The 26,855-nt window shown below is 42.3% G+C and overlaps 1 protein-coding gene across 1 annotated transcript; it reads right to left on the bottom strand.

Moving 5' to 3' along the window:
- Positions 1-3,437: 3,437 nt before the first annotated feature.
- On the bottom strand, positions 3,438-26,514 carry LOC138971487 (E3 ubiquitin-protein ligase rfwd3.S-like). Its single transcript, XM_070344224.1, has 13 exons — positions 25,702-26,514; positions 24,575-25,075; positions 24,122-24,207; positions 23,311-23,413; positions 22,270-22,448; positions 21,741-21,852; positions 16,988-17,089; positions 13,493-13,656; positions 11,541-11,744; positions 9,836-9,930; positions 7,735-7,826; positions 5,163-5,336; positions 3,438-3,968 (listed from the first exon to the last, which is right to left on the bottom strand). Exons 1-13 carry the CDS (start codon positions 26,047-26,049, stop codon positions 3,819-3,821), a joined length of 2,310 nt encoding a protein of 769 aa, XP_070200325.1. The 5' UTR covers positions 26,050-26,514; the 3' UTR covers positions 3,438-3,818.
- Between the last annotated feature and the right edge of the window lie 341 nt (positions 26,515-26,855).

Raw genomic sequence — 26,855 nt, 5'->3', positions numbered from 1 at the left:
CAACTAATCTTTCCATTCCAGCACGAAAAAATGTTATGCCCATGAAGTTACATGTACATGTATGTACTCTACATCACCCAAAATTAAAAACCAACAAAACACACACAAATCCACTTAAAAACAACAACACATTCTGATTCATGGAAATACTCTTTATTTACAAATTACAATCTTTATAAGTCTACATCAATCATGCCCATCATTTCCTAGTAAAAACATCCAACTTCATATCCAGGGCACATTTCACACACACACACACACACATATATGAAGAAAACATCACATGATCCACCCCCCAAAGCTCCCACTCATCAAGGCTACTTGAGTAACAGCAACACATCTTCCGCTATGCACTATTTCAGGTACATGTTCAAGTCTCATTCATCTCAACTTTAGCATCCATACTGTGATACACGCAAATGGCACTGGGATTGCAAAGAGTAATGCATATTTGTTTCTTGTTGGCTCACGTAAGTGTAGCCTATGCGATGCTAACTTTTGTCTGTCTGTGCGTGCGTGTGTGATAGAAACTTTAACATTTGACTGAACACCGAAATACTAATTTTACCGGGTTATTATCCAAGCAACAGCTTCAAAGTATTGAAGCAATGATCAACATTTCGTCGGCACGTATGTAGATAAAGTGTGTATCCAAAGAAAACGGGTGGTGGTGGGTTTTGGGGGGGGTAAAAACAGGTGACTGGTTTGTGTTGTGTGTGGTATGTAGACCAGGTCAGGGGTCAAGGTTAGGTCAGATCGCGTGAAGGATTGTGGTATAGATTCACTTCTCAGTTCTAACCGAGCTGCATTCGCCGATTCGGGGAAGACGATTTCACATTGTTCGGTTTCGTAGCGGCTCCAGAAAAAATAAAGCAGATACCAAAGGAGATTTCCTACAGGTTGATCTGCACAGTGTGTTTTCAGTGTCTGCGTGAGGAAGCGCTGTCGAAAGGGCAGTGTCGATCTCAGTGGCAGTCGTGTCCCCGTAAGTACTGAGGCTACAGACAGACAGATCTAGAGTCTCCCACTCTTGTACCGTGTCTATGCTTACTGTGTGTGTGTATGTGTGACGGAGTGATTGAGTTTGTGTTACTGTTTGTCGATTTCTTACGGGAGCCTTGAAGGCTTCGCCTCTTGTTTTTCTTCTTCTTTCTCAATCTTCTCTGTGATTTAACACTTTCTACCCCACCTATGTTGACCAAGTATTTTTTTAGCCGAGACCAGCTGTGCTGCAGCAGGTCACTCAGAATTGTAGTAACTGTGTATGCAGGCGTTAGATGGACGTTACAGGAAGCGACTGAAGCTAACAGTCTGAGTGGATGTATCCGTACCTGGTCAGATAGAGTCATATGAGTGGTTACGGATATATCCGTACCTGGGAGACAAAGAGTTTAAGGCAAATTTCCAGTTTTTTGCTTTTCGTTTAGGTATCCAGAGCCAGGTAATCAATCCAAAGTGCCAGTGAATTTCAAGGAAAACTACGCCGGGGGTGCAGAAGGTCACATTAGCAAGATCTAGATGTGGCAATTTTCAGCACGTGTATGGAAACGTGTACGGGTAACGTCCTCAAATCTAGTTTTTACGTCACGCGTTTACGGAGATCTGCAGTCTTAATTTAAACCAAGGTATGATTTGGAATATTTGAGAACAAAAGCGAGTCATGGGTGACGCAATTTCTACACGTACAGGTCTTTGCAACACGTTCAATCATCTAGAACACTGTATTAGCCCCCCCCTCCCCCCCCCAAAAAAAAACCCACCCCAACAACCCCAAGGTTTTTATCAAATTAAATTGTCAACCTTTCCCGAAAGATAATTTGCAATAATTGCACATGCATGCACAGAACTCTGATATGCTATGCACTCCAATAATATTTTACCAATCACACTGGGTTTTTGTTTTGCTTTGTTTAAAAAAAACCCACCTACTTTTATGGAAACCTGCATATTTGCAGCTTGGATAGCCTGTACATAGCCTGTAAATTGTAAGAGGAGTTGCCAACCCCAACTGTTACTATGGTTTTTGACAGAGACAAGATATTACATGTATTCCTGAAACAAAAATTGAAGGAATACAAAATTACAATGCACATAAGTTTACACAAGTAATTTTTTGGACCTTAATTTGAGCTCAATATTTTTATCGTGACCAGTTCCATCTGTAATGCCAGAATAAATGTACATGAACACAAATGGTGGTCTGTTAAAGCACTGGCACCAAAAGACAAAAATCCATGAGCCCACTCATATACTCACTTAAACATGATAGCAGTTGTCCCTCTGAAGAACATTTTGATGCTTTGCACCTGGCGACCTGCACACGTCTGTCTGTTAAGTGTAACGATGTATAAACCTTAATACAAAATGAGCCTATCCATACACACACATAATTTGCAGTCCCTTTTAAACAAGAAGCATACACAATTGTGTCCGTCATGGCGCCCAGGCACATGTGGTTGTGATGACAGTCTAGTATAAGATGCACGCGCACACACAAACACGCACGCATGCAAGCTTGTTCGCACACACACACAAAATCATCAGTTTCACCGTCGTAACTTCAAGAACTTCTGTCCATCACAGCAGTTGGGCAGGTGTGGTTGCAATCAGGGTCAACAAGACACCCTACGTAAGATGTGTCTGGAAACACCTCCGCGCAAAGGGGTTTTGCGGCCAGCACAGTAAAGATAAAGAGGGAAAATTTTCTTGGCTCGCTCGGCAGCAAGCACTATGTCTCTAGACTGAAGATGGAAAAATCATATACATCCCTGATTCCATTAGTCAAGGTTTAAACAAACTATCCTTAAACAGGTAGAAGTGGTTGACAAGATGGCAAAATTCATGCACACATCCACAACATCAAAAGCCTGAGGACAGTACTGCAATGGATCCCCTCCCACTGTGGTGTACAGGGAAACGAAGAGGCGGACAGGATGGCAAAGCTGGGTGCAGAAGATGAGCAAGAGAACAACCCTGTGAGCCTGACAGAGATGAAGACCATCATTAAGTCTCTGCACAGGACGCCCCAGCCACAGGACAGCTATCACCTGCTATCCAGACCACAGCAGGTGGTCATCTTCCGCCTGAGAACGGGACACAACAGACTTAACCAGCATCTCCACAAGAAGCTGCATGTTGTGCCCTCCCCCATGTGTTCTTGTGGGGAAGCAGAGCAGGACACGGCCCACATCCTACGAGACTGCAGGAACCACCAGGTGCTGAGAGAGGAAATCTGGCCAATGCCGGAGTCCCTGCACAACAAGCTGTACGGGCCAGTGGCTGCGCTGCAGAGGACCACTAATTATATCTCAAGATCTGGACTCCAAGTGTGATCGGCGATCGAAAAGAAGAAGAAGAAGAAGATGCACACATCCTAGATTGTCAGCTAAACTGGCATAGCTTCAAAAACTTGTTTGTGAGAACTCACAGGTTGGCATTGTTAGGAATATGATGAAAGAGCTGACATGCAAAAACACAAAAAAACATCCCAGATTGTCAGCTCCACTGGCGTAGCTTCAAAAATTTGTCTGTGAGAACAAACAGCTTGGCAACCCTATAAGAGGACGTGAAATAGAAAAAACATACACATCCTTGAGTGTCAGTTTCAGCGGTGAAACTTCAAAAACTTGTCTGTGAGAACAAACAGCTTGGCAACCCTATAAGAGGACGTGAAATAGAAAAAACATACACATCCTTGAGTGTCAGTTTCAGCGGTGAAACTTCAAAAACTTGTCAGCGAAGGCAAACAGGTTTGCGCGGTTACGAAGACAGCAGACGAAATGAGAAAATCAAAACACTATATATCACATCCCTGACTGTCAGTTCCAGCGGTGGAGCTTCAAGAACTTGTCTGTGAGGGCCGCCAGGTAGGTTTTGTTGTTGTGAGTGAAGGTGGAGAAATCCACCGGTACACCTTGACACGGCAGTCGCTGCACCAGCTGGCTTGTACCTGTGTCCCACAGGTGAGTCTGTCCAGAATGTCAAACAAAACAAGTGTGAAACAAAATCTTGTGAAAAAGTAAACAGCTCAAAGATGACAAAAGCTGGACCATAGCTGCCTAAATGATAAGAGTACATGCATTCAGATAGGTAGGCTAGACAGAGATTCAATCTCAGTTTTGTTGTTGTAAACAAACAAACAAAAACACTCACACCCCCAAAAATGTGGACCCCTATAGGACAAATATAAATGGCATTGGTGCTATATATGTCATGTTAAAATCTTGTTCTTGAAGATCTGGCAGCATCAGGCACATAGTAACTGAAAGCACGCGGGGATGTAGCTCAGTCGGTAGCGCGCTGGATTTGTATCCAGTTGGCCGCTGTCAGCGTGAGTTCGTCCCCACGTTCGGCGAGAGATTTATTTCTCAGAGTCAACTTTGTGTGCAGACTCTCCTCGGTCTCCGAACACCCCCCGTGTGTACACGCAAGCACAAGACCAAATGCGCACGAAAAAGATCCTGTAATCCATGTCAGAGTTCGGTGGGTTATAGAAACACGAAAATACCCAGCATGCTTCCTCCGAAAACGGCGTATGGCTGCCTAAATGGCGGAGTAAAAAACGGGTATAGATCAATCAATCAACGGTCATACACGTAATATTCCACTCGTGCAAAAGACACGAGTGTACGTGGGAGTTTCAGCCCACGAACGCAGAAGAAGAAGAAGAAAAAATGAAAGCACACACATATAAACACAGTCTTGATCTCTCTGAAACACAGAGCATCCCTTCAGTCATCCCTCCTTCAACAACTACAACTACAACAATAGCAGCAACAAAACCACCAAAAGGCAAGAAAAACAACAAAGTATTCATAGGTTGTTAGAACCCCCCCAAAATAAAATGTCTGTTTCCAATGACAAGGCCAAAAATATTGGGGTCTGTATGTCGGTTACTTTTTGCTTGATAGTTTTGGATTGAAGTTTTTTATTTTTTTTATTTACAACAGCCCATGTTGCTTTTTACTGGCCAGAAAACGTGCGAGCTGTGTTTCCAGGATGACAGCGAAGATCAACATTCCTTTCAAAGTCTGCAAAAAAAAGTTTTGTCATTTTAAATAACTTTTTTTGTTCAAGGGTCAAAAACAAATTGTGGGGTCGGGAGGAAAAAATAGGTTTGCTTGGGGAATCGGAAACATGGATATTTCTTTTCTTGGCCTTACCGATTCTGTCTGCTCATCCCCAGCCACGACCAGAAGGCGAGACTCGTCGGCAGGATGGGGCAGCAACATGGTTCTCCCCAGCACAGACTGTGCCCGTCCGCCGTGGAATGTGTGAACCCCGTTACACGATATCACAGTGTCACCAAGCGCCTGTGTGCTCGTTAGCTCACACAGCTGTCAACAAAAAGGATGCATTACTTTGGAAGGTCTGTCCTGGAACGCCGAAGAAGAAGAAGAAGAAGAAGAAGAAGAAGAAGGAAGGTCTGTCGGTTGCATGAAGTGCACATAACTACAAACATGAAAACAACAACAAAAAGTTTTTAAAAAAATCCTCTAGCCGTACATATTTTTTGGCTTAGAGCCAAATATTTTTGTTTTTTGTAAGGGATAGGCGCAATATAAATACACTTTATTATTATTATTATTATTACATGTATTTCTAAATGTGTTTTCTTCCGAGAGGTTGCATTTGGGGAAAACATGAACAAACCCAAAACATAGACCAAGAAACACAAAAAGATACAGACCACCTGTATGAAGTCACAATGAAAATGCCCCCAAACCACTGATAATAGAAGCACTTTGTAAAATCTGTGTTCTTTTTTATTCTCTTTGCCCAACAGACGAGTCTTCAAAACATGAGATTTGTGGGAACTTAAAAATATATTTGCAGTTTGACTGGTTGATGTGACCAATGTTATCGGCTTTAGTGGGATGCAAGTTTTATGCTTTGCAGGTACAGTGGAACCCCCCTTTTAAGACCCCCCAAATTTACTTCCTCCTTTTTCAGACCCTATTTTTGGCTCACGTAAATGTAGCCTATGCGATCGTAACTTTGTCTGTCTGTGCGTGTGTATGTCTGTGGTAGAAACTTTAACATTTGACTAAACACCGAAATACTCATTTTACCTGGTTATTATTCAAGCAACAGCTTCAAAGTATTGAAGCAATGATCAACATTTCGTCGGCACGTATGTAGTTAAAGTGTGTATCCAAAGAAAACGGGTGGTGGGGGGTTTTGGGGGGTAAAAACAGGTGACTGGTTTGTGTCGTGTTTGGTATGTAGACCAGGTCAGGGGTCAAGGTTAGGTCAGATCGCGTGAAGGATTGTGGTATAGATACAGTTATCACCGAGCTGCAGTTCGCCGATTCGGAGAAGACGATTTCACATTGTTCGGTTTCGTAGCTCCAGAAAAATAGATAAGGAAGATACCAAAGGAGATTTCCTACAGGTTAATCTGCACAGCGTGTTTCCAGTGTCTGCGCGAGGAAGCGCTGTCGAAAGCGCAGTGTCGATCTGTCCATCTGGCAGTAGTGTCCCCGGCCGTAAGTAGGCTACAGACAGACAGATCTAGATCTAGTGTCTCGCACTCTTGCACCGTGTCACCTATACTTACTGTGTGTGTGTATGTGTGATGGAGTGATTGAGTTTGTGTTACTGTTTGTCGATTTCTTACGTGAGCCTTGAAGGCTTCGCCTCTTGTCTCAGATGTTTTGTTCATACAGGGATGTTGCTACAAATCCATACCTATAGGACAAATGTCCTGAGTTCTTCAGCATCAATAGGACATTTGACCGCTTTCAGAAAGTCTAATAGGACATTATGAATTTGCGCCAAACAGCTTATAACACATTCCATGGAATTGTTCCAAAGTCATGTGCCCACACACACACGCACACACACACACACACACACACACACACACACACACACACATACACACACACACACACCCACGCGCGCGCGCTGTAGAACACACACATAATATAGTAAAACATCAACACAGTGTGTGTATAATGTTGTATTTGTTTAGTTTCAAAGAAACCACAACAAAGAAACCAACATGAACAACTTCAGAGCTCTTACTTTGATTACAAACTGCATGATTTGGATAAAAGTTGAAAAACAAAATGATCGGTTTGATCTAATAGTAATGCTGATCTTTTGCAGGCTTTAGGTTTTTTTTTCAGCGGCATAATTCAGTGCTTCGTCTCGTATCGAAAACAAAAGCAGACGACAAATTTAGTCAGTTGGAGTTGTCTCCCGTACTCCTGCAGCATGCACTGATCTAAAAATAATCCACTATAATAGACGGTTATACCCAAACGGCGCATACCGCAAACGGTTCGGGAATTCCCGACAAAAGAAAAGACCCGCACTGGCAACTCCAGTGTCAGCTGAACACGAGAGCGTTCGGTCTTTTAGAAGATTTGTATCTTGAAATGAAAATTAACGAATATCGCGCTGTCCGAAGGAATGGAGTACATATCGGACAATGACCACGCTCAGGCTAAAACGATAGGACATCTGACCGACATGCGGCAATGTGAATCGGACATTTGGGGATTTTCATCGATAAATGTCCGATGTCCGACGCCTAACGACATCCCTGTTCATAACCCCTATAAATTAACCTCCATTTTAAGACTCCCTCCATTTTAAGACTCCCTCCATTTTAAGACTTGATTTTCTCCTATTTTTGAAGGTGGTTTAAGGGGGGTTCCACTGTAACAGCAGCTTGCAACACACACAGTGCAATCACTGATAAAGTATCATGGCTGCTTGTTTTACCTGGTGTCTGACGGTGGGATGTTTGGCGGTGGGACGGAAACTGGCCAGCATGTGTCGGGTGCTTGGGTCTACGTTCAGGCTTGTCAGATTTCCTGCAATACACAGTCATACATAATCTTCTGCAAGAATGAATGTGAAGAAATTTCAGGTGAAATGAAACCTGGGAAAGTTAGGAAAGGAAGGATGCTACTTGCTTTTACAAAATTAATGCGTACACAATTCCCAGAGTGCACAGGCTGTTGATATATAGTATTTGACCAAGTGCAGGGGTGGTCTTATTCCATGTAAAAGCCTGGCCAGGCAAAGACTTTGAGCTTAACCGTTTACACGGGAAGGACTGTGCCTTATACTAAATGCTGAAAAAATGTTTTAAGACCTGAATTCAGCTACCTGAACAACTGAAAAAGACAGACACTCACATGATCACATGCATGTTTTCAAACTGTAATGATCTGTTCAGCTCTGCAAAGGTTTGCAACACTGATTTCCTTTGTGAAAATTAAACCAACACTAATGTACCTAACTGCTCAAGCAAAACACTACAATAAGGCAAAAAAAAAAAAAGTCTGTTTACGGTAACCCGACCGACCCTAGTTTTTAGGCCCGACCCTAATTTTTTTGTGGATCGTCTGAAAACCCCCCCCCCCCCCCCAAAAAAACAAACCCGCATCCAAAATAGAGCTGTTTGCGCTCAAACAGCAGACGACAGAAGGGAGGTAAACTCAAAGTACTGTTAGGAGTAAAGGGTCGTCACTCGTGTTACTTCCTTTCAAAATGGATGCACGCAGTGGTGTTCGCCACCCGCTAGCTGTAAAGCTTGATAAATGTTGTCATGAAAAGGATGGGGTGAAAATTATCAGTACCTATCCAGCGAGTTTTAGTATCATTAACGTTTTTCAACAGGCAAAAACAGGGATTGATGAGAAGAAATGAACTGTGAAACATCATAGAAAGGGGAGAAAAAAAAAAAAAAAAAAAAAAAAAAATTGAATATTTTTTCACCCTATGTTACCGTAAACAGACCTATTTTTTTTGTGGCCTAAATCAAAAGCACAGCAAGCATGGATTTAATATCTGTTTGATCAAAAATGAGCTTGAGACTCTACAAAAAAAAGAACCTTGATAACACTAGCAGGGTTGTTCCCTGACCCAGAGGACAATAGGACAGTTAGACCCGGATTGAAAATATGTATACGTCCAGAGGTCCTGGCTACACTATTGTTCCCTTACAATAGAAGGGCGAAGTGGCGCAGTGGTAAGACGTTGGCCTCCTAATCGGAAGGTCGTGAGTTCGAATCCTGGCCGCGGCCGCCTGGTGGGTTAAGGCAGGAGATTTTTCCGATCTCCCAGGTCAACTTATGTGCAGACCTGCTAGTGCCTTATCCCCCTTCGTGTGTACACGCAAGCACAAGACCAAGTGCACACTGAAAAGATCCTGTAATCCATGTCAGAGTTCGGTGGGTTATAGAAACACTAAAATACCCAGCATGCTTCCCCCGAAATCAGCGTATGCTGCCTGAATGGCGGGGTAAAAGCGGTCATACACGTAAAAACCCACTCATGCAAAAACATGAGTGAACGTGGGAGTTTCAGCCCATGAACAAAGAAGAAGGAGAATAAGCTCCCTTACAAGACCTCCAACACGTCAAAACTAGGGGCAAGACCACTGTGTCAGATTAAACAATTATGTGTCAGTGACCGAAGACCGGAGCTTGAGAAGAACCAGGCATGAAAATTGAACATTGTAAAAAAGGCTGACAATTTGTAAGTAGTAACAAAGTAGACGGTGCGAAGCACCTAGCCTTACTAGGGGGGTCCGGGGGCATGCCCCCCCCCCCCCCGGAATTTGTTTTCTCCAAAGAACCCAAATGGTGCAATTTGGTGTCATCTCAGCTCCAAGTTTGCCATTTAATTCAGTTTTTAGAACCATTTTTTTTCCGGTGGAAACTTCTGCTTTTTCGACGGAACAATAAACAATTCGGCAGATATTTGCCTTTCGGCGGACAATTCCCATGCCTGAAGAACACTGCACAAAGATAGCTAGATTCATCTTACATCACTGGACCAACGACCACACCATAAGTAAAGGGACATAACTTACCCTCCAGGGGAAGAATGTGCAACCTGTGCTCGTTGTCTCCCTTGGCCTCAAAGAAACTGACCCTGTCTAGCTGTCCAACTATCAGTCCACCAGGCCTGGACATGCAAAAAGAGGAAAATAAATCATTTATTTCATTTCAATATCAATGAGAAAAATAATACATTCATCTGTATGCAGACTTCACAGACAAACACAACAAAAATGAAGCATATACAAAAACATATTACAAAACAGCAGAAGAAAACTTACAAAATTAAAGGAAGAAAATAAACACATTTGAATAAGTTTTCACCTGACAAATATAATGTCATCACTGTGTTTTAGACCTGGTTTGACTGGTTGGCATACCAAAATGAGTGGTCTCTGCGGGAACTAGGACTTCTACTTGCAATAACAAAAAAGTTCAGCTAATAGTCAAGGTGATCACTTGTTGCCATAATATAGTGAAACCACTGTTTTCTAAACAATATCTTCTTCACAGTGTCAGTAAATTTACCACCATTCTTAGAGTCCTTCTCTTTTCACACCTTTCTTTCTTTCTTTCTTTGGTGTTTAACGTCGTTTTCAACCGTTCAAGGTTATATCGCGACGGGGAAAGGGGGGAGATGGGATAGAGCCACTTGTCAATTGTTTCTTGTTCACAAAAGCACTAATCAAAAATTTGCTCCAGGGGCTTGCAACGTAGTACAATATATGACCTTACTGGGAGAATGCAAGTTTCCAGTACAAAGGACTTAACATTTCTTTAGCTTGACTAAAATCTTTACAAACATTGACTATATTCTATACAAGAAACACTTAACAAGGGTAAAAGGAGAAACAGAATCCGTTAGTCGCCTCTTACAACATGCTTTTCAGACCTACATTTTCCACATTTTTTAAGGTCTTGAAATAAAGGCACCATTGTACAGTGAAACTCCCCTTTTAAAACCTCCAACAATCCCAGAAAATCCAGTCTTAAAAAGGAGGGGGTCTAAAATAGCATTCCGTTTGGTCCGTTTGCTCTGTCCCCGCGCAGGGAAATCACAGCCGCTGTGAGGAGAAGACGGTCCCCTTTCTTCAGCTTTAGTTCTTTTATGTCCTCTTCATAAAGAAGCACAAGCGCCCTTTTTGACTGCAGATTTTTCGTCTGCAGCACATTTAAAACGTCCTCAGAAAGTTCGCCCTCTTCCGCCCATTCACTAAACGAAAACGCCATAATGTTTCACTTTGCTGGGTCCTGCTGCGCGCTTGCTGTTGGGAAACGGACTGAACCCATACGGTTCCTTCCAACCTATATCCCTGCCTCTCACCCTCCACTACAGCCCCCCCCCCCCCTCCCTTTTATTAGTTGCTCATTCTCCTATTACCTCAACACCGCCCTCCCCCCTTCCCCTCCCCTCCCCATGTGCTAGACAACCCCACCACTCTGACCACACACCCACATCTGTTATCTCTCACAATTAACTTTCTCACGGTGGCACCACAGCTACGCCCCCCCCCCCCCCCCCCTTCCTGCACACAGCAACATACACTCTTAGTTTAAATTAACTTTCTTCTAGAAACTACACTTTAAAACCTCCACCAATCCGAGAAAATGCTGTCTTAAAAAGGAGGGGGTCTAACAATGGGGGTAAATTAACAGAGGTTACGAACAGAAGATCTGAAAAAGCAAAGGTCTTAAAAGGGGGGTTCCACTGTACAAAGACGTTTCACAGCAACTGACTTGAAGGCAGCATTGATGTTCCTGGACATGTACTGGAGAGCCACGACCGGCGACTTGCTGCCCTCCTCGTTGAGTTCTCTGACATGAGCGGCCGTGTTGCGCGTGTCGAACTCCAGCACGCGTCCGTTCTGCTGGCCCACGTAGAAGTAGTTCTGGTTGTCAGCGTTCCACTCGCAGCTCCATAAGGGTAGAGTTGTGTTGTATCTGCCACAGATGATTCATAGGTTAACATCCTTCTTCTATACCTCAGTGTTATCATGTCGGGATGGCCCAGTAAAACATCCGCCGGACTAGTACAAAACCGCATGGCTGGCCAGTGATCATTCAGGTCCAATGCAACACTTTTGGTTGTAATATCGCATTTCAAAGCCATTTAAACATTGCAGATGCAGCAACTGTGGTATGTACCAGGCCAGCAAAGTTTCTGGCGGGCTAGTCACTTTTTTGAAGTTACTCGTCTGGTTGGCGAGTTAAAATGTTGACATTTGGCCATCCCTGTCAAGGGATCCTAAAATGTCAAGCCCGTTCTACTTTTCATATTCACTTAATTAGTAATGATAGTTGTGGAGCATTTTAGAGTTAATTTTTGTCTGTGTATCTAAGTTATCGTACAAAGAATGTCTTTCAGAATTCTTGTAGTCAAATTTGCCAGAAAACATTCCCCCCCCAAAAAGGTGTCAAGGACAGCATACCATTAACCCTCCCACTCAATTGAATCCAAAAAGGCACTGTATGTTCCACGACTTTTGGCTGAATATGATTTCAAAGTATCTTAGTTTTAACAGTTTAATTCATGCAGCTAATCCAAAACTAAACATAAAATTAGACCCTCTAAAACCTCCTTAGCTGATGCATTTTAAATGTCAGGCATGGGAACTTTAATATGTAAAATAGTCTGAAACTGACCTAAGAAAGCAAATTTACAAAGGAAGTCTGGGTTTGAATCTCCAAAACGGCTCAACAATCGATACTCCTGGAGCTCACCAAAAAGTCTGATTTCAGCTAAAAAGATTAGTTTATGGAATGTTTAATCATAGACAAAACAAAACAATCACAAGAACTTCAATCTATCAGTCTTTTCTGTGGATACACAACCGACAAACAGTAATGATAAATTGTAATGTCACACGCTTTCCTTCTTTGCCACTACTAAAGCAAACGTGTGCAAGATTGTATGTTACACGCTTTGGAGCATGTGCAAGAACAAATTCAAACTCGAAATCGTCCCTCCAAAAGCCCCAAAATGCACACACGACTTTTATTTCTCCTGCTGTTATCGTTTCTTCTCTTTACAAATTCTTCAACGCTGAGAATACTGAAAACGGCATCCCAGACGACAGTACTGTTTCCATACGCAAATATAGCTGCCCTTGGAAAGTGGCTCGCTCAGGAGGCCTGTTAGTCTGACACTATAAGGACAGAGTTCTGAACATAGATGACAAAGATTCCGGAATGAACAAACATTTCGCGGATGCAGACACAGAAAAACGTCATGAAGAATGCGATGCTTCAAAAGATACAGACTGTGACGTCATTCACATATACCGAGACGTCATTCACAGTTGTTCGGTCACTTCCGTCAAAAAGTAGATCTCTCCACAATGGCTACTCCCGTGTTTAGGTTTGTCAAGCTTGAGTACACAAAACGTGTTTGTTCTCTCCTCTGTTGAAGCTGTGAGACATAAATGCTATTCCGACTTGGTCGTGTGACAGAGTTTTCTTCCACACTCGATTAGCTGATGTCTAACTCAGCCTGACGGCTTCGTTAGACAATCAACGTAATCTCGTGTGGAAGAAAACGTCTGTCACACGACCAAGTCGGAATAGCAGGTACTGTAACTTATCTGTAAATGCATGTCTCTTAAAAAAAATGGACGAAGCAAAATGTTCAGTTTCTAAAACTTTTTCATAGTCTAAAGCATGAAAATTGTCACGTGTGAAATGTGCCTTACGTCTGCACCACAGTGTTGGTGAGCATGCTGGTGAGTTTGACCGTTTTATCCATGGAGACGGAGAGCAGGATCCCGTCGTCTACAGTGGGATGGAAGCTGATTGCACGCAGCGCTTTCTGGTGCAGGGTCATGTATGACGACGTTTTGAAGTCCAGACAGCTCAGCTGGAACAAACAACGACGTTCAGACATTCTCTGCAGGGTAAAATAACTGCTTGGAAAAGCATACTGTGGAACAGTGGGACCAGTCATGAAAGGACAGTGGGACCAGTCATGAAAGGACAGTGGGACCAGTCATGAAAGGACAGTGGGACCAGTCATGAAAGGACAGTGGGACCAGTCATGAAAGGACAGTGGGACCAGTCATGAAAGGACAGTGGAACCCCCATTTCCAGACCTCCAAAAATATGAGAAAATCAGGTTTTAACCCCTTCACTGCCACAGTATAACAGCATTATCCGAACGGTCTATGGGAAAGAAATGTGTTTAGAACCCCTACAAGTACTTGGACAGTGGTTACCTCCCATTTAGTTTTCAGAAATGTCCTGAAATGTTGTTGACACAAATCCCACGTATGAGATACGGTTATGGGCGTAGGACAAACCGAAAATGACCACGTATTACATACGGGGTGGGCAGTGAAGGGGTTAACAAGTCGCGTAAGGCGAAAATACAACATTTAGTCAAGCTGTCGAACTCACAGAATGAAACTAAACGCAATGCAATTTTTCAGCAAGACCGTATACTCGATCGTAGCATTGTCAGTTCACCGCTTGTGACAAAGGCAGTGAAATTGACAAGAAGAGCGGGGTAGTAGTTGCGCTGAGAAGGATAGCACGCTTTTCTGTACCTCTCTTCGTTTTAACTTTCTGAGCGTGTTTTTAAATCCAAACATATCATATCTATATGTTTTTGGAATCAGGAACCGACAAGGAATAAGATGAAAGTGTTTTTACATTGATTTCGAAAATTTAATTTTGATCATAATTTTTATATTTTTAATTTTCAGAGCTTGTTTTTAATCCAAATATAACATATTTATATGTTTTTGGAATCAGGAAATGATGAAGAATAAGATGAACGTAAATTTGGATCGTTTTATAATTAAGTTTTTTTTTTTTTACAATTTTCAGATTTTTAATGACCAAAGTCATCATTAATTTTTAAGCCACCAAATTGAAATGCAATACCGAAGTCCGGCCTTTGTCGAAGATTGCTTGGCCAAAATTTCAATAAATTTGATTGAAAAATGAGGGTGCAGGGTTCCACATCATGTAAAATTGGAGGTATTATACCCTCTGACCCCCCCAAATCACGTACGAGACGCTCTTTGAAAGGGTGTCGGTAAGTAACAATTATTTTGCCAAGAGGTATAATAACGTACGACTTGAAAGGCAAAAGGGTATGACTTTGATCGTTTTACAAACGGTACGACTGGTTATGCGACGCTCGAGGGTTGTTTTTTTGTTTTTTTTCGCGGGAGACTAATTTCGGAAAGCTTCACCAGCGATCTCGACACGTGTTTACTGTCTTCAGGAAGTTTATCTGTCAGCGTGACCAGAGTTACTTCCCCTCCGCTATTTTCGGTTCTGTTGGTTCCGCGAAGACCGCGAGCGTGCAAGTTTGGAGACGATCAGTTTTGTCACTGACTTTGTGTTTGAAAATGCCACGACCAAGAAAGCCTGCTGCAGTTGATCCAAAACAACGAACTTTGACGTTTGCGATACCTGATTTTAGCATGCTTGGTGAAATTCTCTTGACCATTCCAAACACTTCTGTACCCTGTGAGAGAGGCTTTAGTCAACAGAACCGGGGGAAGTCAAAGCTAAGGAACCGACTCTCAGTGGAGAGACTGGCCAACAAAATGATGATTAAACACGTTGGCACTAAGCTAAAGCGTGACATCACTGGAAGGGCATTGCAAGTGCACGGAGCCATGAGGAAAAGGAAATCTGTTGACAGTGGCTGTGACTTGCAAAGCAAAACACCAAGACTTCACCCAAAGACTGAGTTACAGAGTAATATTAGAGCCATACAATTGCAACGCCTTTTCAATGATGCCACGCTTTAGTGTGTTGGAACTTAGATTGAACTGTTGTTGTGGAGAGACACAGTCACAAGTGTGTTGCAGATGTGAATTTCAACAGGCACTTGATAGGTGTGTTGTTAAGTTGTAACCAACAACTGAACAGGCAAATAATTTCAAACTTATTGATACTCATAATAATGTTCTTGTTGTTATGTTGTGGAACTGAACTGACTTTTCATAGCATTACCCTGAATTTGTGGGGAAAAAAACTGTGTGGCACTGCACTGTTGAACTCATAATTGTCAGTTGGTGGCTGGGTTCTGGGTTATTAATAAAAGTTTACTGTTCAGAATTTCAAGCCAGTTTACTTGTTCATTTTGTGAAAGCTCTCAGCCTCTGACTAGTGTTTTGATACCCCGGTAATTGCTGTAAATGTGTAGTGTTATTCACTTATTGTAATGCTACAAGCAAGAATTTACACATATGACATTTCACAATGGTCATAAATTATTTCCTTTATTCAAAGCACTCTCAAATTGACAATGCAATTTGCACACATTGACATCATGCACATGCAAGAACCTGGTAAAATAGCAAAGCAATACACCGAGTCGCCAACAACATGCCATACCCTTTGATCAATCAGGAAAGGGTATGAAAACCCTTTACTTTTTTGGTGAAAGGGTATGAATACCCTTGACCTCAGAGCCTGTGTGGAACCCTGAGGGTGTGACAGTGCCGCCTCAACTTTTACAAAAAGCCGGATATGACGTCATGAAAGACATTTATCGAAAAAATGAAAAAAACGTCCGGGGATATCATTCCCAGGAACTCTCATGTAAAATTTCATAAAGATCGGTCCAGTAGTTTAGTCTGAATCGCTCTACACACACACGCGCACAGACAGACAGACACACACACACACATACACCACGACCCTCGTCTCGATTCCCCCTCTATGTTAAAACATTTAGTCAAAACTTGACTAAATGTAAAAAGGAGGGAGACTTAAAATGGAGGTAAAAGACTCTGATGAGTATGTTATCCAGTGTCCGCCCGATATGACCCCATTCCTTTAGAAAATATGTGCATCAGAGTTTACGATCTGTGGCGACAATGATCACTTGCCCAGAGTGATAGCCCAATTTCGCGCAAATTAAAGGGAGTTTGGGAAACATGCATGCGTGCTTAGCAATCACTGCAGGCCAAATAGCCGGTGAATCATGACTCCGATGTGCAGATTATTGAAAGAAAAAGGCATTGTATTCAGCGGACACTGCATAACATACACATCGGAGTCAGTTATTCGCTGCAATGGTGGCTTTATCTTAAAGTCCGGTCGACCCCGTGTTATTTTTTGTCACCCTAAAGCGGGGCACAACTCTTCCACAACGCTTGCAAATCATGACAGAGTTATTTCAGAACATTGCCTATTGAATCACAATAACCGAGCAGACGGGCACAGACCTTCTTGACGCCATAACCAGGAAAGAGACGGTTGGCGGAGGGCTGGGACATCACCAGGGCAGCCATGGACGGACAGTGAGCCAACACTCGACACTGGCCTCCCTGTCAACACACCACAACATTGAAGACATGATCATTTATTGTCTATCTTCTTCTTCTTCTGCATTCATGGGCTGAAACTCCCATGTACACTTGCAGGGTTCATACAGACACCTGACAGTGAAATTCAAGGAGTATTCAAGGAGTTTTCAAGGAGTATTCAAGGAGTTCAAATTGCATAGGTGTACACGTGGAAAAACTTTCATCAACCATGCATTCAAAGCTCAAACCAGAAACGTAAAGTAAAACAAAAATATTTATTTACTTTTTTAAATTCAAAAATTCAAAAGGAAGCTGAATAATCATCTTAAAAATACTAGTGGGAGTTAACACACCATTGACTGTTCTTTTCTATCAGGTATCATGTGTGGATCTAGAGAGAGTCAACTCGCTTCATTTCATCGTCTATGTTTTTCTGCATCAGAACGACACTGGCTCTCTTCTCTTTTGCCAGCAACGAACAAAAATGTCAAGTTGCTTCATTTTGATGTGCTTGTTCAACGTTTCGTCGAACAGAAGAACGTATCCGGATTCCTCCTTCACTCGTTTTTTCAGCAGCGAATGAAAATATGGCGCAAGGCCGAAAGTACTTAGATACCTGGTCTTCCCCTCGCCACATTGATATCCCTTCGCTACTTGGCTGTCGGGGAACATTGCCTGGAACAGTTTGGAGTTGTTCTCACACGACTTGAAACAGGGTTCATACAGACACCTGACAGTGAAATTCAAGGAGTATTCAAGGAGTTTTCAAGGAGTATTCAAGGAGTTCAAATTGCATAGGTGTACACGTGGAAAAACTTTCATCAACCATGCATTCAAAGCTCAAACCAGAAACGTAAAGTAAAACAAAAATATTTATTTACTTTTTTAAATTCAAAAATTCAAAAGGAAGCTGAATAATCATCTTAAAAATACTAGTGGGAGTTAACACACCATTGACTGTTCTTTTCTATCAGGTATCATGTGTGGATCTAGAGAGAGTCAACTCGCTTCATTTCATCGTCTATGTTTTTCTGCATCAGAACGACACTGGCTCTCTTCTCTTTTGCCAGCAACGAACAAAAATGTCAAGTTGCTTCATTTTGATGTGCTTGTTCAACGTTTCGTCGAACAGAAGAACGTATCCGGATTCCTCCTTCACTCGTTTTTTCAGCAGCGAATGAAAATATGGCGCAAGGCCGAAAGTACTTAGATACCTGGTCTTCCCCTCGCCACATTGATATCCCTTCGCTACTTGGCTGTCGGGGAACATTGCCTGGAACAGTTTGGAGTTGTTCTCACACGACTTGAAACTGTAGTGCGAGTTCACAGCGTTCATTGTCCATATGACTTCCGATTTTAAAACATCGGTCTTGGTGCAAAATGATGAAAGAGTCCGAGAGGACGTTGGCATCGCGGGACCCGGGGTTGCAGTTACAGAAGCAGACTGAGAGCTTTGCGATGACGTTACAGATAAGAAGTTTGCAATCGGGACTACAGGATCAGACGCTTTTAAATTATTTGTGTGTTTCTTTCCTTTTGCGTGGCTAACCAGGGCTGACTCGCCCATCACTGAAATATCCACACGTGCTTTGCAGCATTTGCAAAAAGCCTTGTATTTGTCGCAATCCCGCTGGATCCAATCCTTGTATTCCTTTTCCTCCAGCCATCGTGGGTTAAAAAAGCACTTTCCACCCGGCATGACTACGATTTTCGACCGGCGATGGCTTGAAACGCTGTCACAATGAATCGACACACTGCTTCTTCAGAAATGGCGCTAAAAGCTACCCGGATGAAGGGGAAGTAATCGGTTTCAACTTCCCTTCGCACGATGGCAGACGACACACGACTTGCACACAACACGCACACAATCGATATAAATTGCTGAAAAACTTTAATATTAACATTTTTTTTTTTGCCTGCACTTCAGAATTCAAGGAGGTTCAAGGAGGTTAAACACAAGAATGACCATTTTCTCCAAATTCAAGGAGATTCAAGGTCCTTGAAAAGGGGGGTTGAAAATTCAAGGAGATTCAAGGAGATTCAAGGAGCGTACGAACCCTGACTTGTGTATTTTGCACGAGTGGGGTTTTACCTGTATGATCGTTTTTACCCCGCCATTAGGGCAGCCATACGCCACTTTCGGAGGATGCATGCTTGGAATTTGTGTGTTTCTATAACCCACCGAACTCTGACATGGATTACAGGATCTGTTACGTGTGCACTTGGTCTTGTGCTTACACACGAAGGGGGATAAGGCACTAGCAGGTCTGCACATGTTTTAGCCTTGGAGATCTGAAATATCTCCACCCTTAACTTTTTCGCGACGCGCCGCCCGAATACAAGCGTTCACTGATCATGCCGTTGTCAGCACGCCGCCAGAATCCGTGCGTAAGGTGCGTGAGTCGCTTCGCCTCACACCGCCTTAATAGTAGCGTTGGAAGTGGAAAATACCACGCTGGGGATTTTCCATACGAAAACCCACGTCATAGGTTCAGAGGTCGGCTGCATTACCATACGCGACAAATAACTCCCAGAACAGTTGATTTCATTGGTTAGTTTGGATACTACAGGTCATTGACGGGACCAACCCATGCCTTAGTTTCATATTTAGGATTCCAAAATGTCGCGAGTTGTCAGTGTTGTTGCGAAGCGAAGCGGCGTGCAGAAGGAAGGTAGTGACTGTGTGTGCATGAAACAGTGGTGTTGTGATAGATGGATAAGTGAGTGATGAGGGTGAATGAGTTAGCCAAATCAAGAGCTCGAGGTGTCAATGCTACTTTGGCCAAAACCCAATGCAAGCGGACGGACGCGATTCTGGTGCCGGGAATGTTCCGGCTGTGGCCACATGGCTGTGGCGCTTTGTGTTGATCCGTGCTTCGAAGTGTGGCACACAAAGAAGGATGTTCTCCGTGCATAAACCGAGTTCTGAACAAGTCATTTATACAAAAACTGTAAATACTGTGACAGCAAGTGTTTCTTTTCTTCTATGGATAAAACCCAACGCAATGGGACTCGATTCTGGTGCCTGGAATGTGGTGTGGCGTTTTGCGTTGAGCTGTGCTCTGTGGCACTGTAAATACTGTGACAGCAAGTGTTTCTTTTCTTCTACATGGATATATTCATCATAGTCATCACCCAGTCATCTCATTGTATCATTCAGGTTAGTAAATTCTTTTTTGAGTATTCACTAACAACATTTTGTGCATATTTTCAAACATGTCTGTAGTATTTATGTGGTGCCTCTGGACTTTTTTTTATTTAAATTGTTGACATTTTCAATAGCATACCACACAAACACAACAAGCCTTTTGACAAATACAAAGTACATTTCTGAAACAATGAAAGATCTTTCTTTAATTGTGTGCAAAAAGTAAGTCTCCACATGTACTAGTTTTTTTACAATATTTTTTTCAAAATACAATATTTTTTTCAAAATTTTCAAATTTTGGTTGTCAGCAGGCTATTTATTGACATTTTCAATAGCATACCACACAAACACAACAAGCCTTTTGACAAATACAAAGTACATTTCTGAAACAATGAAAAATCTTTCTTTAATTGTGTGCAAAAAGTAAATCCCCACATGTACTAGTTTTTTTACAATATTTTTTTCAAAATACAATATTTTTTTCAAAATGTCCCAATTTTGGTTGTCAGCAGGCTATTTATATGCTTTGGCGCATGCGTTCTGAGTGTATAGTCATGTCATAGGGTGGACGTGTTGAAAGAGTTAACTACATGATTTGTAGCGGCCGGGATTTGAACTAACGACCTTCCGATCAAGAGAACGATGTCTTATCCACTAGGCCACTGAGCCTGTCCATTTATTGTCTTTAAAATTAAACAATGGATGGAAAAGTGTGGTTCATCTGCTCTGAAGCAACCAAACCATCAAAACCAAAAATATCTGAAACACTCCAGACATTGAGCTCGTAGTCGTACGAACAACACACACTCACCGAAACATACACATATTGTGGGTAAGAATTGGTTGTGGCAAAAAGGTAATCATCAACACATTTAACTTCTAAGATGACAACTAATTTAAGACAGGCAAGTAAGAAAAACATGATTTGTATGTTCTTTCATTAAAGGGAGATCACACCACAGTTACCCCTTTAAAAGCAGTGTTCACTTGTTAAAATAACCAGAAAAATAGAAGAAGAGATAAATGATCATTGTATGTCACTCTCAGGAAGTCATGTTTTTGGTGAAAAGTTGCATAAAATACAATATTTTGTGAATGAAAAAAAAATCTGGCAAACCAGATAGAACACTCACAGAAGATCCCGCAGAAAACAATTTGAAATCACTACCTTGATGTTCTAAACATTGTACTGACCCCCTTATTAATGTAATTGGGTGTGTTCACAAGCCTAAAGCAAAGACAGACTTATAAATGCAAACAAGTCCAAAAGTTTCAAGAAAGTTCTAAGTGCAAACAAATCCAAAAGTTTAACACTAAATTCTATCTTCTTGATTCATCTCAAAGAACGAGAAAAGAGAAAACCAGCAACACTATCAAAGGGGCGCAACTCTGTTGCCGACCCGTGGCTTCTTTTCTGTCTGTAAACAGTGTGCTTTACACAAGCCAAAAGAAAAAATTATGTTTGTTGCATTCAGATAATAAAGTTTTATTGATTTGAATTGAATTGAATTGAAGTATACATACCTCCCATATTTTGACAGTCTTGTCATGCGTGAACCTCCCTTGCAGCACCTGTGACGAGGAGGGCTGGGACTGGCTGGCCTGAGACAGGGGTACCCCTCCACCTCGGTGAGACCTACACACAGACAGGAAAACAAGAATGTCCACAACTGTAAGCTCACAAAGTTATTAGAAAGCCAGCTTCAGGCATGGTCACATGTAGCTATGCTAATGTACCAACTTGCATAAATGTAAACACGCACACACACACACAGAGTGTGCACACCACACACACCAGCGTTGTTTCCAGACTCAGAGGACAACGGGCCAGTTAGACCTGGATTGAAACTACGTGTAGGTCAATTCAGTGTTCAGTCAGAAGATCTCCTTGTCCTACATGTCAAAACTATCATACAGTCCACCAGCCAGAATTCAGTCCAACGCGTCAGATATAAAAAGTATGCTTCAGTGAAAGAAGACTGAGGATTGAGAACAGCACCGACACACTGTACACACACACACACACACACACAGAGACAACCCCTACCCTCACCTCATGGAGGACAACTCTCCTCGCAGTCTGTCCAACTCCTCTCTCAGTCGCCTCCCCTCGTCCATGCACTGCTGACACTGCAGTCGCACCTGAGCGGCTTCCAGCTCGGCACGACGACGTTGCTCTTTCTCTTTCTCCAGCTCGTGGAGCGCTCGGTCACGCTCTGTCGTGTCCATCATCTGAATATGAGAGATAAGATAAGATAAGATTTTATTATATAGTCCTGTGATGTTACCCTTATGGAAATTCGGGCAGCTTTCTCACTGGGGAAAGCGAGCTGCCATACAGTACGGCGCAGCCCGTCTTTTTATTCTTTTTCCTGCATGCGTGTATTCGTGTTTCCAAGCCTTGAGACTTTCGCTGTGAACTTGGGTCTTTATCGTGCGCATGCGTGCACACAGGGGGGTTCAGACACAGAAAAGAGTCTCGCCGAACATGGGGATCGAACCAACACCGATAGCAACAACTGGTGTTTGAAGCCAGCGCCGCTACCGACTGAGCTATTTCCCCGCTCCTATAAATTCAAGACACACTCCTCCCCATGTAAACGACTGTATACACCATTACAGATCCACACAAGCTATTACATGCATGATAGGATAAGAGCACTTCAGTTTGGACACATACTAACAATCACCACCCCGGCTACATAATTACTGGGGCGGAGTGGGAGGTTTTGGCTGAAATACTTTTTAAGACAGGTGTTAGTTATGAAATTTATTCAGCGAAAAAAAATTCTACTCTGCACAGAAGACTGACAAGCTGTAGATTTTTAAGTGTCCAAGATTTAACTTCAACTCATTATTGCTGATTGGATCCAGAGTGTACCAATGAAACCTTTTTAGAGCTTTACACATTTCAACCCCACCATTACCTGAATCTGGCTTCTGATTTTTGTGTGTGTCTGAAGTTTATCAGGTTATACTCGATAGAGCTCAGGGGTTAGGAAAAAATCATTTGAGGGATGAGATTGGACTGGGAGAGGGGGTGTAGAGACATGTCAGTCGCAAGAAAAAAGGGATAAAACATTGATCAAATTACCTTGATGGCTTTTGCATAGATGACACGGATGTCCTTCATTTTGGCCTTCTCGTTGCACGACGGACACTTCCCTCCTTGACCTTTGAGCCACTTCTCTATACAACTGAAACACAAAACAACAGTTAATCCACTGCCTCCTGCACGGCCTGATAGCGATACTGTTCAGCATGAAAACGTTGTTTTCTCACCCAACCTTTGATAGTACTATTTTCTTTGATTGCTTATGCTTTTCTTGGGTTTAGATTTACATTTACAAAATGTTGATACAATGATAGCGTCTTTGAGTAAATTGTTGCAAGTTGGTGTTCGTTACAGTACACAGTTTAGTGAATGTCCTGTAAGGCCTTCTTCACTTAAGCCTAAAGTTGACTTCTCCAGTGATGGCGCTAATATTTTTTCAAACTGGTACACAAACTTTTATGATGAAAACTATCCAGAAAAAAAAAGGTAGGCTGGTCATTGGAACCAGTAAGAGTCCAACTCAGAGTACTGGTTTTGTTGTTTTACCAGCGAAAAAAATGGTAGTTCTAAAAATCAACCGGTAGGTTATACCGGCAGCCAATTATTTTCCGATATTTTCTCATTTCAACCGGTAAAATATCGGTAAAATTTACCAGTTAACGCCAATACTGCTTCTCGAAGTCTTTTTACCGAAAAATCCAGTGCCAAAGATTTGTGAAGTAGACTCAACAAAGTCGACTTTGCTTAATTGAATATCAGGCTTTAATCTTCTTTGGGTCTAATTTGCCACAATTTTTGTTTAAAGGGTTCGGCATGCTTTAAATGCCCAGGTCTCATAGCACAAATTTACCTTAGACCAAAGAGATGTCCACATTTCAAGGATGACAGCCTGTGTTTCCCGGAATTGTCCCACGGCTCAAAACATATAGAGCAGTTCTGAAAAGAAAACATACAACAGTGTTATTCAGGGATTCCAATTGCATGGTCTTTTTAAACCACAGCACACACACACTGCTGCAAAATTTGCATCGGTGCTGAAAAATGTTTACGCAACATTCTATTTCTAATCTAAATTATGCCACAGTTTGACAGCAGATGCAGTGAATTCATCAGTTTTATTCGGTTTATAGTTCACAATATCATTAGTTTAATATGACCTTCTATCAAGTTCACAGAGAATGAGATTATGTATGGCTCTAACAGGTGACTAACAACTTACTTGAAACCATGTATTTTCTCACTCTCTGCTTGTGTTATAACCATACACTAATAAATATAATACTGTAACATCAAGATCACTCACATTGCCATCATCATCATCTTCATCAGCGGTTGATTTTCCGTCTCCTTTATCAGTGGATTTCTCAGGTGACATAATCCGTCGCCTCTTTGGAGATCGAAATTCCACAATGGATTCGTTAGAGCTTGCAGTTGCAGCAGCTAAAACAGCAGACATACCTGGCCGACGCAACACAGGTGTCTGAAAATCATTCAAAGATGTGTTCTGAGTCTGTGAGCTGGAGGGACCTGCCACAGGTGTGTTTTGGGAACCTGATGGACCAGGTAAATCAACATCAGGTGCAGACGAAGCTGCATTTTCACCTGAAGCAGATGGAGTTTGAACAAGGGTGATGCCTTCCGGTCTCTGTGGTGGGTTTTGTGAGGGTCCAGGTTGTGAAAGACGGTCTGTCACCGAGGTAGCTGGTTGTACTTGTAGGTCTGCTGCTGATTGTGCTCGAATCCCTTCAGCCTCCACAGTATCTTCTTCTGCCTCCTGGCCTCTTTCGTCTTCACCGTCGGTACTCTGCAAAGGCACCTACACTGTAATTCAGTATAACAGTACATGTACAGTGCTACCTATGATGATATTGATAGGAAATTCTTGGGACCAGCCAAAACTGTTCCCTCAAGTGCTACAGATGTCCTTTCATGACACTGACACATGTAGTGACAGGCATACCCTAGCCAGGTTCATTGAGAAGGGGAAAAAGGAAGTTGTCTTTTGAGTTTTACTGTATATATCACTGTACCATTCTGCAATCTCAATAGAACATCGTGTATTTAAACAGTAAACTCCAATACTAAACTCTGTGAAAATATCTAACCACTGTGGATTTAAAGACAATTGATCAGCAATGGACAAAACAGCAGTTTAACTGAAGCTGTTGCTGTAAAGATCCCTTACTACTATACTAGCTCTTACTAGTACTACCACTTCTCTACTACACATTGGTTAGAACTTCATCACAATTCGTTGTACTTGATACAAATTACAATTATAAATCAATACAGAACATTTGATAACGCCTAGACCTAAAACCATGAGAGGTTATCCTCTTTTTGATATCTACGTTACTTGAAGGAAATAGTGTAGAGCATACACCTGTAGGCAATATCTATACACTAAGTCATTAGGAATTCACTAATTACCTCCTCATCGTCGCTCGATTCTTCCACCAGAACATTACTCTCCACCACCACCACCTCGTCATCCCCTGGGCTTCCATGGTCAGACGGGGCTCCATCAGTACTTATTACTTCAACATCGCCTTCTTCCTCATCCGTTACACCATCGTCATTATCACTGACAATGACATCATCATCGTCATCATTATCACTGACAATGACATCATCATCGTCAATCAACTCCCTGTCATCATCTTCATCACGGTCATCATCGCTTGAAACAACGTTGATGTCATCACTACCACTGTCATCCATGTCCAGCCCTATATGCCCGTGTCTCAACAGCAACCGCAATATTAAAGGAAGCGGCATTTGCCCCTTATGTATTGATCACTCTCACTAGTTCTAATAAAACACTGAACAGTGAAAGAGGTAAACTTCGTGTACAAAATCACCCCTCATCGGCTCATGGTTGTTGTCTTACCGAGAGATATAGCCAAGCGAAATCACCGTCTGCTGCTAGGAACGGTTCGATTATTTGTCGCTGCTAATACAAGTGTAACTGTGAAGAGTGCGAAATCTAGAGTCTTCATCGTGCTTTGCTTACATCGGTAACTCAGTCTGACAGTGACAGAAATCGCTTCGAGTGGAATGACATGATCAATGTTTCTCCTCAAAGTATACGTCCTTATCGAGCAATCGTGGACATGTTTCACCTGTACGCTTTAGATAACCGTTTGTGTGTATCAGAATGTCATTTTCAAGCTATTCTTTGCACCAGATGATGCTGCCGAGTTCTTATTGTTGCAGAGTCGTCCGTTTCTTTGCGAAAATCGCGCCATGTTTTCACTGTGCAGTAATTCAAGGGAAGTAAGGCGAGTTTTACTTCCGTCTATCATCAAAACCGAAAGTCGCAAATATCGGGTAACTTTTTTGAGATGCTGTTATTTATTTCAGGGCTGACAGCCCTTGTTGGGGCCCATAACGAATATGAAACATCTTGACTTTCAATAAGATATAAGGTAGAATTCACGGACATTTATTCACACATTCTGAATTGTTTCAAAATCCGTAGTCAAATTCGTTCTTTTCAGTCCTCAGTAAACTGACGTAAAACTGTGGATGACTGTAGCAGAAGAAAGTTGCCAGGTGACCCCCCCCCCCCCAACAAAAACAAA

The sequence above is a fragment of the Littorina saxatilis genome, linkage group LG7 (assembly GCF_037325665.1).
Source record: "Littorina saxatilis isolate snail1 linkage group LG7, US_GU_Lsax_2.0, whole genome shotgun sequence".
NCBI classification, from domain to species: domain Eukaryota; kingdom Metazoa; phylum Mollusca; class Gastropoda; order Littorinimorpha; family Littorinidae; genus Littorina; species Littorina saxatilis.
Note: the sequence above shows the minus strand (reverse complement) of the source record. Positions and strands in the feature narration are given on the sequence as shown.